This window comes from Pieris napi, chromosome 14 (genome assembly GCF_905475465.1).
Source record: "Pieris napi chromosome 14, ilPieNapi1.2, whole genome shotgun sequence".
Classification (NCBI taxonomy): Eukaryota; Metazoa; Arthropoda; class Insecta; order Lepidoptera; family Pieridae; genus Pieris; species Pieris napi.
In genome coordinates this window covers 6,811,929-6,824,824 of record NC_062247.1, presented here as the reverse complement: position 1 = coordinate 6,824,824, position 12,896 = coordinate 6,811,929, and the positions used below count along the sequence as shown (strand labels likewise).

Here is a 12,896-nt window from a genome sequence, read left to right as displayed (position 1 = left end):
ACGAAGAAAAATAGAAAAGTATAATTATAGTTCCAATTAATTCTTAACTTTGAGGTAAATTAAGAATTATTTGAACTACATGTATACATGTATTAAATGTATTAAATTTATATATTTCAATGTTTACCCCTGTTGTCATCGTTTTATGGAGTTCCACATATCTGCACGTTGATGCACTAACTACATATAAACACCACATAAATCTGCTTTATTGATATAATATGTACTTAATTCTTTAGTATTCGCTAAATTATATCGGAATTATTCACATTTAAAGTAACTAAACACTAGACCCGATCTCTACAACCACTATAATATTATTCAATGACAGTTAATAATGATTTCACCATTTACAGTCCAATGTTTATATTAACAGCTGGTTTATGTAACGAACAAAACACCGCCCTACAAACAAGTAATTCACAAGGAGACTGTATAGTGGATTGACTGAAACCAGGAATGGCAAGTTTTAATAAAGGGATATCATAGACTTATAAAGGCAAGCGCGACATCTGTAGCCTATTTTCATCATTCTTGCTTTAAATCAGCTCTACCTAGCGGTGAGTAGTAACAATAAAAGAATTTAAAAGTGCGACATCTATATTGTTATATATGTATATCGGTGGTCAGAAGTAACTTTACTTTGAATTTAGCGTCATAGTCTTAACTTAAGCGAATTATACGTGTATCCACTATTATGATGGTAATAGTTTAAAGGTGTCATATTCGTAATATGCTTATAGGAATTAAAGAAATTTATTTAAACTTAAGGAGTACCTAAAATTCCTATTTTTGAAGTTATACTTCTTTAGGCGCGTTATGAAAAATTGATGAGTGAAATTTTACGATGCGCGCGCACCTCAGACACAAAGTTGTCAGTGTGATTATAGCGTGCGCGAGCGAGATGGGAATAAGACAATCTACAAGTAAAAAGAAATAGAATATGCGTGAAGTGAGCAGCTATGCCAAGAATTTTGAATGACCATAATGACATTTACCTTTTAAACAAATAAAGAAGTTTTAATTATTTTTTCAAAGAAATTTAGCAATGCTTTTTCACAAAGACCTATTGTTACTTAGTTAAAAGGTTATGAAACATAGTTATTAAATTGAATGAATAATATAATAAAATAATAAATAATAATAATTATTATTATTAATAATATACTAAATATCGAATATTATAAAATTATTAACGTTAAATATTTATTATTAATTATTTAATATTTTATTGAAATAAAGAAAGCCAAAGAAGTATAACTTCTTACGCGCGTACATAAGTACACGCACCCTTTTTTTATAATAGTAATAATATGATTTGAAACGAATGTATAAATAACATATTCGTATTCGTACCAAAACTTGGTTATCGAAATGTGCCGTGTTTGAAATTAGAATAAGGACTGCAATTTAAATTTATATAATTATCAATATGAAAGTAAAATACATCAAAATCCGAAGAGCTCGAATCTTGTGTGCCGTGAGATTCAGTATTTGAAAAAATAAATCTATCAAATAAGCTTCATTTATTGAAGATCCTTTTTGTTCTTTGAAAATCTCAAAGCTGCGCTTATAGCTCTAACCTTAGTACCTATGTAAAATGATCCTTTATTTGTAATCAAATTTTGTATGTCTGCCTTAGTAGACCTTAACGCATCCGTTTAACTTTACAGTGTGGAAAGACGTATTATCCATTACAACTAAACTAGTAGTGGCAAAAAAATTCCCCGCCTCATCAAGAAAAGAAAATGACATTTGATGATTTCGATCTTTGTGTTGTTCTAAATAAGAAACATTAAATGTATGTCGTCTAAAAAGAGCTATCGACTTTCGAGGAACCTCTTATCCGAATTAAAACATGAAATATACAAATTACAAATTTACAACGCACGATGACTGGGCAGTAATGCCAACTTACAGAAACTAGAAAGACCACTAACTACAAAGGTAAAATAACTTTCTTCGGATATAGTCCGATCAAAGTTGAGTCAACTTAGTTGACGCGACATCTATGAATGGTGTAACTATTTATCAACTGATTATAGCGTTACCTGGCGTTGATAAATATAAGGCAAAAAATGCCATTAGTTTGTTTATAGTTTTAATTCCCTATACTAGATGTCAGGAATACTTTCAAGACTACTGAATTATTATCTATAGATATGATATAATGAATCGAAATATGTTTCTAATCTGTGAAATTAAAAAAAATATAAATTGTTTCTTTTAAAAATTTAAATTAAGTTGATTTTTTAAAAAAACATTAATTTTCATCACAAATTAACATTTATATATATATATAAAATTAAAAATATAAATTGATATATACCGAAAATGGTAAAAGTTTGGAGATTGGGTTTAATGAGCTATGATACCGCTTTTAAAATACAAACGGCTATAGCTAGAAAACATTTTGATTCCATGATAAAAGGAATGGATGCTAATTACGATACCTTACTCCTTGTGGAACATAAACCAGTTTACACAGTTGGTAAGTGATAGGCGGTTTTAAATAAAATTTATATTATCAAAGCTTAAGTAAATAAAATATTGAGTATCTAATATCCTCCAAAGAGGCATCACCTTATGTGTCAAATATTATTGTGTAAATAATAAATAGGAATAAGTTAGACTATATACTTAGGTACACGAGTACGAAGATGTACAATTTATCTTATAATAGGAATGTCTCATAAAATTTTGAGATATAAGTATTATGTAATTATAATACAGAAGACTAATCATATTTTATATTAAAGACAAAGGCTTCTTCAATTATAGTTTACATTAAACTACATAATTTGTTATTTCAGGTATAAGAGATGATACATCAAATGATGAAATAAACAGGCTAAAAGATTTAGGTGCAGAATTTCGTAAAACAAATCGTGGAGGTCTTATAACATTTCATGGTCCTGGACAGCTAGTTGCATATCCTATAATAAATTTAAAACACTATAAAACTAGTGTTAAGTGGTATGTGCAAAATTTGGAACAGACAATCATCAACTTATGTGATGAATTAGGTAAAATAATAATTATTTCTTAAATAATTTAAGACAAACGTGAACTAACATGTGTTTACCAAAGGTTTTAAATTCTTTTGCACTACTAAAGCTTTCAGGGGTGAGATCAACGTATTCCATTATATACCATGATATATGGGGGCTGGATTGGCCTAACTAATAAAATTAATAATATAAGATTAATATCATGTCTTTTAATATTTCTAAGTAAACTTTGGAGTTATAACAGTCTCCTTTGCATTGAGTATTGGTACTCTGGAACCTTTGTTCAATGCCGCAATAGACTCACATGGATGTATTGGATATTATTTATTTTAAATAAAATATCTTTACAGTATTTAAAATAAAATATTAAGATACCTCATGTTATGTTTTCTCTACTATTTTTCAAAGACTCAATATTTCAGGAGTTAAAGCAAGCCGGTCTCCACACACTGGAGTATGGATTGAAGACAACAAAGTGGCCGCTATTGGCATCCACGCATCCAGATATGTAACTAGTCATGGTATCTCACTAAACTGTGATAATGACTTGTCCTGGTTTGAACACATTGTGCCCTGTGGCATAGAAGACAAGGGTGTCACTTCTCTTACCAATGAAACTGGGCTCAAATGTTCCATAGAGACAATAACTCCACTATTTTTAAAGCATTTTGAAAAAGTTTTTGAGTGCAAAACAGAAGATGTTCCTAGTAATTACCAAGAAGATATTTTAAGTAATATTTATAGCAACCTTTTGACTTCAACTTCTTAAGTAAGTTTTTTAGGCCAAATTGAAATTTTATAATTTATTGCTGTTTATTGCGGTTGTTACAATGTGATGAAATAAAAAAAAATAAAAAATTTGTACAAAATTTTATTTATTAAATAGGACAAAATAAATAGTGTATAAGTAAATGCAAGTATTTCTAAATAAATAGAAGAAATCTCAAGTTGGGTTAAGAGAAATAGAAAAGTGAATTGTGATCCTTTCATTTTTGCAAAACCCAACTGAAAGTTCATCAAGGCAAAGTTACTGATTATAATAGAACTTAGCGCCATCTATTGGCATTATATTTACAATACCTAATTAATTCTAAATATTATGTACTTTTGTATAAAAAGCTTAAGAATACTTTAATCCTTTTATATTGGTCACAAAATTCTTTGCGCAACATCTTGAAATGATCCAATTACTATCAAAATATTCCCATCAAATTATAAATCATTTTAATTAGGCATATGAATAAATTTTCTGGGAACATTCCGAAACTCGTTGACTTTTAATCTATCTTATTATTAATAAATGCACATTCCGAAAAATGTAAACTAATAATTATGATTACGTATTTCAGAGGGATTTGTACCTACTATAGAATCTTAAAATAATAAATGCTTATTAAATGCTTGAGTTAGTTTACGCAATGCGGTGGTTAAAAACGCATCGTAGCAACTTAGACTACAAATTATGGACGGATATGACATTCATGTTTTGTTATCAGTCGTTTTATCACACGATCGTCATTTGTTAAATCTCATGGCCCTAGACAAAAACCTACTTATGCAGACGTTCTGCTGTAAAAGTATCGAAAAGCATAATGTTCGTATTACAAAGGAACTAAAAATATTCACTTGACAAAAACTTCATACTCGTGCATGTTTTGACAGACCTTGAGATAACTTTACGTATACAGTATGGCTTTGATGCTTTTCACGTGACAATTTCACAATTCTTGTCCACAGCAACTTCCGAGAACAATAAGAAGATCGTGTCTTAGGGACTTAAATGTTGATTAAATACATTTTACAAATGCTTGGGAGGAGCGAGCCATTTACGCATGTAGTAGCAGAAGATTGTTGCGATGTAGAGAAGAACCAGTAACGCACAAGCTACTCCCAGCAGAAGAACTGATCCTTTACTGGGGCACGGCTCCACAATGGTCACAGTTTTTTCTGGAAAAATATCAATTCCATTATGTGTGAGGTTTTATTAACATGTTCTAAAAGATGAATAGAAAATCGCTTGACTCGACTAAGATTTACTAAAGTATTTTTGTATAATATTATTAGTTTAAACCTAAAGGTAATTAATTATTTTAGGACTAATAGGTCAAATTATGTATATTAATTAAACCATAAATTTCTAAATATAAAAAAAACATATACATAAACAAAAAAAAGGAATAAACGAAAATAGAAATTCATAATGCGAACCTCCAAAGTTAGCCTCTGAAGCAACACCACCTGGTTTATCAGAGCGTAGGAAGTCAGTGCTCTGCCTCTCATCGCCGAAATCAAGGACGAGAATCTCTTGGGAGATGTTCATATCTTCTTCCTGAGTACCCGCTTCATCTGTCTCATTGACGGGCAACGAACGTCTCTTTCTGCCCCATGATTCGATAGATTCTCTTCCCCACTCGCACACCGCCTAAAATAGTAATATAAACCTTAGTGCATATCAATTCTTAATGTACTTTACGACGTACATAAATATTGCCTTTTCTAAGAAAAAGCGTACAATAGAAAAGTACAAAGAGATTATACTTACAGGTTCGCAAGGTCCAAGACAGTATTTAACGTTACATTGGAAAATAACTCCATAAGATTCCGTAAACCTAAAGGCCTCGTACTCTGATTGAAGGGCATTACCGTCGGGAATGAATGCTGGGAAGATTGATGGGTCCACGGGACAACTAAAAGAAATCAGTTCAAACTTATAGTTTACATTTTTGTTCGTAGAAATAATGTTGTTTGTCGTTGGGTACACAGTTTAAATGGGAGAACGATAATCTTCGCACTTGTATAATTGTTATTAAAATCTGTGTAAGATTATTAGGCTGCTAGTATTTAAGTTTAATTTACAATAAAAAGTATTCTTATTGCAATGCTTAGTTAAGTAAGACCAGAGTTAGCCTTTTTTTATCTTCAGTGTGTGACTCTCATCCCTGAGGTCTTAGAACGAATACCGGCTGTCCACCAAGGGTATCTCTGTCTATTTCAAAGGCGGGTATCAGTGACAGAAAGCTGATCACCTACTTGCCTATTAGAAGAACCTAATTATTACGAAACAGATACCGAAATCTGAGGCCCACCAGGCCTTAAAATGTGTTTCTATTAGAAGTTCAGACTGAGTAGAATACATTGATGTCAAATTATGGCTATCCGGAACTTCATCTGCATATAGACTTTACTTTAAATTGTCTGACCTCGGGGCTCATCACTAAGATCCGTCATTGTGGAAAGGTGTCCAGAAGACTGTTTTAGTTTTAATAATAAGCTAATTCAAGAAAGATATAAAAAACATAATACTGTCATACCCCTTTTCATCAATGATTTGGAAGGTGCTCTTGGAATCTTTTGCCATTGCAACACAGCTACGCGCAAAAATGCCGTAAGGAGCTGAAAAAATATTTAGTTTAAAGTTTCAACCACACTCAAAAAGTACTATAAATAAATCTTCTGGCAAATTACATAAAGTTATGTTTATGTATGAATAATTTAATCGTTTTGCATGATTCACCAAATTAAGCACCTTACACAATAAAGTAAAAAATGCTATAATGTTATAAATCTATTACAAATTTTGAAACCTTAAAAAAATGATGCATTTGTGAATCATGTTTTGGTTTTGTCAATTATTAAAGTGCATAAATATTCTAACGTTAACTGAGTAACAAGAAAACTTTAAATACACTTACTATCTCCTGGGATTTCGATGCGGAAGGTAAGCCTGTCTCCAATGCGTACAGTTTCCACCTCGCGTTGGCGACCGTCCAAGATACGTATGCGTGGTGGAGGTGCTTCAGGTGCGGCAGTGATTGAGATCATTTCTGGGTCCCTGTAGGAGGTTCAACGAATATGTTAGAAGAAATAGACATTATTCTATTAAAACTAAAAAATAGATAAATTCTATTCTGGATAAAAATTTAGTAATTCTTTCTAAGTTTAGAAACGTAAAGCGATCGTATGGCGACATGGTAATTTCGACACCTACGATGTCCAAAAAGAGATAACACATAGAATTAATAAAAACGCCCAGTAAAGTAACACACACAAATACATTTTTCAATGATGTTACATATATGCTCTATACGCCTTTGTGGGTCAGTGGTAAATTACAAACCAACCAATGAAACTTTGTAAATAGGTATTAACCTAAAGTTTGAAGTATAATTTTTGTATTTTAATAAAAAAAATATGAATTTATATTGTCTATATTTATAAGTACGAAGTGAGGGCGTGTATATAATGGAAATACCGTTTGTAAATTTTATGCTTCATACCAGCAATAAGCCGAGGCAATTATGTTTAGATCATGAGTAGGCTCTCATATAATTAAGCGCTGTAAACATAAAACACCACTCTGCTACTTCCTATTACATTACGAAGTGAGGTTGTTAAACATGTATTTCTACCATTTAGCTCGCATTCTCAGAATTGTTTCCTTTAAAGATGAGTTCAGTCACATCGTGACAAGTATTTATGAGTCAAAAACCAATGGCTACGTCCTAATACGTTAACTAGGTTGTAGGCGCAATGTAAAGATTTCTATATATATTTAAAAAAAAAACATCAGAAACATGAATTTGATGCACAATCCTCAGGACTTCCGATTTTTTATAGAACGTTGCTGTTCTGCATTTACCTCTATAGCTTCTTTATTTTACTTTTGTTCTAGAAGTTTATTTTCATTTGTAAAGGCTGACGTAGACTTTTCAATGATTATAATGGTAATAATAATTTATTGCAAGAATATGGTACAAAAATGTGTAAGGTGGTACCATCGTAAGTTCGTATATTCTGCCACACACAATGGCGCGCAAATTTGTCTTTAGAGGAATGTTACATTTAACATTATTTGTTATATGAATTGGTCAGTTCTTATATTATTTGTATCTTACATATCATACGTTATTAAATTACAGTGTCTCACGCAAATAATCATTTATTGTATTATTTTTTTTTCCAAAAGTAATACACCAAGTCGATTTTTAAAGACTAGTCTATTATCACTTGATTGTTGAGTCATGATTATGAATTCAATCAAGTTTCCTAAGAAACTGACCACGGCCACCAAATACGGACAATCGAGTGGAATGTCCTTGAATATTTCTCAGATTATCAAATAAGTAAAGTCACAGTATATAAGTAACGGTTTACAAACGAGTTTTCTAGGGGCATAACGGAAAATAATATAAACGGCGAAAGTGCGATAATTTTCCATATTAAGGTTTCAAGAACAGTTACTCACCGTATGGGCACCATTCCGAAGGTGATGTTCTTTGAAGTCATGTCGTACGTACACTTCACCCTGTATATCTTGTCGGCTTTCGTCATAACTACGCTGTGATGTTGAAGAACTACAGTGTTTGAGTACACTCCAGTCTGAAATCATATATTTTGGTAATTAGACATTTGAAGCCCAAAGTATATTCAGGCACTACATAGGTCTACATAATATTATTAGAATACAATTGTAACGTAATGCAGCTTAGTAAATCACCTCTATGGGTATCCCAGCGTAGAAAATACCCATTCTCATTCATTAACTTAATATTCAGTATGTATCATTGAAATATAAACATTATTCTCCCATGTCATGTCCTGTGAAGTCTATTTTTTTATGCCATTACACAATTTCAGGTATTTTAATTAAAAACAAATGTTATTTAAAAACAGAATAGACATAGAATAGATATTAAGACACTTTAAAAGGTGTTTTAACATAAACAAAAGACTAATAGTTCCGTTACAAGTCAAGTATTCTGACCTTTCAAAGCCATGAATGATTAACCATTTATCTATTTCACTTTGCCGAGCCCATGAAAACAAAGCTGTTTATATACCAATGGTGACCTATGTCATAATGTCACATTGGATTATTACGATAAAATAACATAATAGACCTCGGAGGAATCAACCATGATCTAACAGGTTTTAGCTCGCACAAACGTAGAAACTTAATTGATTAACATTACACATCTGGTACATCTTCAAAAACTATTTTTCTATTCAAAATATATACTCACAGCACTTTGTGTGTTACAATCCTGTCCGGCCATTGTCAGGTCTAGTTTGAACTGGTCGCTATTAACAACATCAATGTTGCAAGTCTCGGATCTGCCTAGGGCGTATATTCTGCCATTGAAGGGTTTGTTCGTGCGAATTTGCACGGCAATGCGAGTATCCTTACAAAGGACCGACACTGAAAAAGGTAGACAGGTTTCGTGCATAGAATGTTTTAACGGGCCTTTGTTTGCTTGTATATTAATCTTGGCATTTAAATCAACTCACAGAAATAAGGAGTAATTGTTTAACCAACTAACCAATGTTCGTTCTTTTGATCGAATAGGAATTAAGTTATAAATACAGCTTGACATTTCTTAATACAAAATACGACTTGTAAGTAATTTATTCATTTGTATTAATTAGGTTTTTGGTGTTAAAAACATTCATTTAAATCTTACCGTCATAACATGTGCCAGTTTTGTCGCAATTAGCGTCGTTGCGAGTCAAGTTGCTAGCCATGTTGAGGTCCTGCTGGTGTTCGATTGTTACTGGTAGCTCTCCACTTGGGTTTGAATTTGCAGATGGTTCTATATAAAACAATAACATGTTAGTTACTTACTAGACAACCTAACGTTCTTAAGAAAAATGAAAAAAAAACAACTTTCAGTATTTATATCGGTATTTAGTGTTGATGGGACCGTATAACAATTTGATTTTGATTAGGTAACGGCGTGAACCAATTAGGTATCGAGATAAGGAGATATTATTTAGTTACAGATATATCTTTAGAATCGATAGAAAATTGCGTCTACATTCCTAAGTATAACGTGGGTACTGTAATTATGTAGAGACGGGTAAAGCTCGTATCGAGAAACTTTATTTTCACACGATGTGTATATCTTACGTTGGTTGTAGGTTAATACCTGGTGATTATTAACATATGAAATTGTGATTTTCTGATGTCATTACGGTATAATCACGTAGGCTATGGTTTTGTCGTGATTTAGCTATAAACGTACTAATATCATTTCTAAGATAGTATTTACGTCTAATATCTTGGAATTTCTACGTGATGCACAGATCAGCCATTAGCTGGCTGATAATCGATATATGTGGCAAAAAATTACGTGTTTCTCATTTGAGCGTACATATTAATTTAGTTATGAAAATGTAAATAGTTTTAAAAGTTGTAGATTTCTACCCACGTCTGCATTGACTAAAACCACAAACCTACTTAAGCGGTTAAAGGAATATCGGAGATCTTTTATAACTGTAAAACAAACTAGAACATTTCCGCAGTAAACATTAATTCGTGTCATTGTTTGTGCAACAATGTTACGGGATTGCTGTTGGAAAACCGTAAATTCCAAGGGTGCTTCTAGCAAGTCAGGGACCGTGACGTACGTATAAGTTTATGTCATGACTGAGAAATGTCGCCTTACGGTCTTTGACTCGAGTTTACTAAGTATCTCTCTAAGTAGGTGCTGTAGGTGAAAAGCGAACCTTCCTCAAATTCCGTAACGCTAAATAAAAGTTACACATAGTTAACAACAATTATATAACTGCATTAAACAGCGTGTTTCTTTAAATAAATGGGTTTTGTATGTCGAAGAAAAATTATAAAGTGTAATGATGAAAACAGGGCATTTTGTTTAGAATGGGACTCTCAACTGACCGTAGGTGTATTGTAGGGTTTTTATTTATTTATTATATGATTGATACGTCTGCCTAAACCACTCATTATCGTTAGTAATCGTCACATAAAGAGATCCCCAGCATACAATACTAGCAATAATCTCGATTCTCGATTCCGAGCAAGTAATCCTTACATTGTAACAGGCCTTAAAATAAATTAAATATTTAAAAATGATTATTATTAAGTCAAATAATAATCATTTATTATTTGACTTAATAATAATAATCATATAAATTATAATATTGCAGAAAATATGAACTTCGGAGTCGTTGAACTTACTTCTAAACGCTTCAGTAACTTAAGTGAATTTTCCCACGCTTTAGTCTAACTGAAATATTTCTACTTTGATGAGGAAATTTTTATGGATACTATGTGACTTTTAGATTCATATGAAACTTGATCTTTTTGCTCACACTAAATTTGAAAAAAATCTGAGTTCCCGTCCTCAAGGACGCTGTAACACTACTCTATCTCCTTGGCTTAGTGGTTTACGCTTTGCGCAAATCTGATTTTCCGGCGAACGCTTAAGGTTGTTTAACGCAGAAGATTGATCGTATTTGGGACATGGTTTAACGGGACGTGAAATATTATGATGTTAAAACTACTATGTTTATATCAAAACAAATATATTATTATTAAAATTCAAATGGAAAAACTATAATTGACCTTGGTGCCATCATTACATCGAATTTAGTCCTGTCCTCAGAAAAAGGCTAATGGTGAGTTATTGAGGTTTGCAATTTGCGGTATGAGAAATCGTTTCCAAGAACTGCAATGGGAAAAAGCTAGTCACGATTCGTGTTCAGACACTCTTTTATAAATAACATAGATACATACATACTTCGCTTTTTTATTACATTACGCTGAACTAAGTTTCGACTTAACGCCCGAGTTTAATCGAATCAATGGTTGCATTTTTCCAGCAGCTAATTAGATCGATATATCAAAAATAAAATTATGTAGACAGCATTACGATTTAGTGCAAAACTGATTTACTGTGTAACTGTGTGTTTGTTATGATTTTATTTGTATAATAAATGCACATTTCTGTTTCTTTTCTTCATAAAAAGTTGCCGTAAATTATGTTGTAAATTAACAAATAGATCCAGCTAAAACTCGTACATCTGTTGACTCATCTTGATGATAGAGGCTTATATTTTGAGGTGTCAAATGACACGTAATTTTAGTCATATTTTATGAAGATGACGCTTCTAGTAATATTACAGGTACCGATTATTTAAACTAGTCAATATTTTACATCACAATGTAACAGCTCGTGGAAAAAACACATCAGACTTTTTATTCTTGATCACAAACCAAACAATATTTTGCGCTTCTAAAGTAGGTTATCTTTTATAGACCGTTTCACAAAAGTATATTTTTTAGACAAACTCATGTTTCCGTTATGTTTCTCGTTTTATGATGTTAAATCTTCAATTTAAAAATAAATCTTGAGTATTCATGATGATAAAAGCTTTCATGTTAATATATTTATAGTAGAATTTTAATGATTACAAAGACCGGTTTAAAATGGGAAAATTTGCGTATTGGACGTATTTAGAACTAAACGGAAGCACGTACCTAAAAACATTGCTCGCGGAATTGTAAATTAATACCATCCCAATTTTACATACATCTATGCACTCAACCTGTATTGTATGAAGGTTTCGTATACGTGGAAAACTATTGTACATTTGGTGTAAGTATTAACAGTTGTCATAATTGTCCAGGAAAACTGATGTTGAGTAAAAATTACCTATGACTTTCAATAATAACGGTTGGTCTCCTATTGAAATATGTAGTTGTGCTTCTAAGCAAATATATAAGATTATTTACCGCTACGTATTTAAATAAACGGGTAAACTACTATTTATTACTGTACGGATTTGCATTTCAATCATGAAATAGATATTAATCAACTCTGATTCCATAGTAGTTAATACGAAACTGTAAGCTGGCACGTGTGCGCAATAAAACTATTGAATTAGGTTAATTAAAAAACAATTGAGCGTGCTCATTTTTAATTGTTTTGTATTTGCTAATTGTCGGAGAATCAATAAGAGAATTTTTAATATTTATGAACTGTAAAAGCAAAAATAACGGAACTTTCATAAGTAAATAATAAAAGAGACGAAAACTAAAAAAAAGGAACAAGAACAAACCTGAACTAAATTTACTTTATGCGT

General features: G+C 31.6%; 2 protein-coding genes across 2 annotated transcripts in view; one reads left to right on the top strand and one right to left on the bottom strand.

The window, feature by feature from the left end:
• The first annotated feature begins 2,241 nt into the window (after positions 1-2,241).
• LOC125055958 (putative lipoyltransferase 2, mitochondrial) lies at positions 2,242-3,870 on the top strand. Its single transcript, XM_047658737.1, has 3 exons — positions 2,242-2,491; positions 2,814-3,026; positions 3,434-3,870. Exons 1-3 carry the CDS (start codon positions 2,335-2,337, stop codon positions 3,778-3,780), a joined length of 717 nt encoding a protein of 238 aa, XP_047514693.1. The 5' UTR covers positions 2,242-2,334; the 3' UTR covers positions 3,781-3,870.
• The window catches only part of LOC125055957, a 47,430-nt gene continuing 38,400 nt past the window's right edge, over positions 3,867-12,896 (bottom strand). Inside the window, exons 9-16 of the mRNA XM_047658736.1 lie at positions 9,473-9,601; positions 9,035-9,210; positions 8,257-8,390; positions 6,704-6,843; positions 6,323-6,404; positions 5,554-5,698; positions 5,220-5,433; positions 3,867-4,958 (exon numbers count right to left, since the gene is read on the bottom strand). Of these exons, the coding sequence (XP_047514692.1) occupies positions 4,810-4,958; positions 5,220-5,433; positions 5,554-5,698; positions 6,323-6,404; positions 6,704-6,843; positions 8,257-8,390; positions 9,035-9,210; positions 9,473-9,601 (1,169 nt within the window). The 3' untranslated portion in view covers positions 3,867-4,809. The remainder of the gene's footprint in view (positions 4,959-5,219; positions 5,434-5,553; positions 5,699-6,322; positions 6,405-6,703; positions 6,844-8,256; positions 8,391-9,034; positions 9,211-9,472; positions 9,602-12,896) is intronic.

Excerpts from the sequence above, each read along its gene's own strand:
- LOC125055958 (XM_047658737.1), top strand. The coding sequence starts at position 2,335 with ATGGTAAAAGTTTGGAGATTGGGTTTAATGAGCTATGATACCGCTTTT. Across the intron at positions 2,492-2,813 it reads TAAACCAGTTTACACAGTTG|GTATAAGAGATGATACATCA; the intron begins GTAAGTGATAGG and ends TTGTTATTTCAG. Across the intron at positions 3,027-3,433 it reads CAACTTATGTGATGAATTAG|GAGTTAAAGCAAGCCGGTCT; the intron begins GTAAAATAATAA and ends TCAATATTTCAG.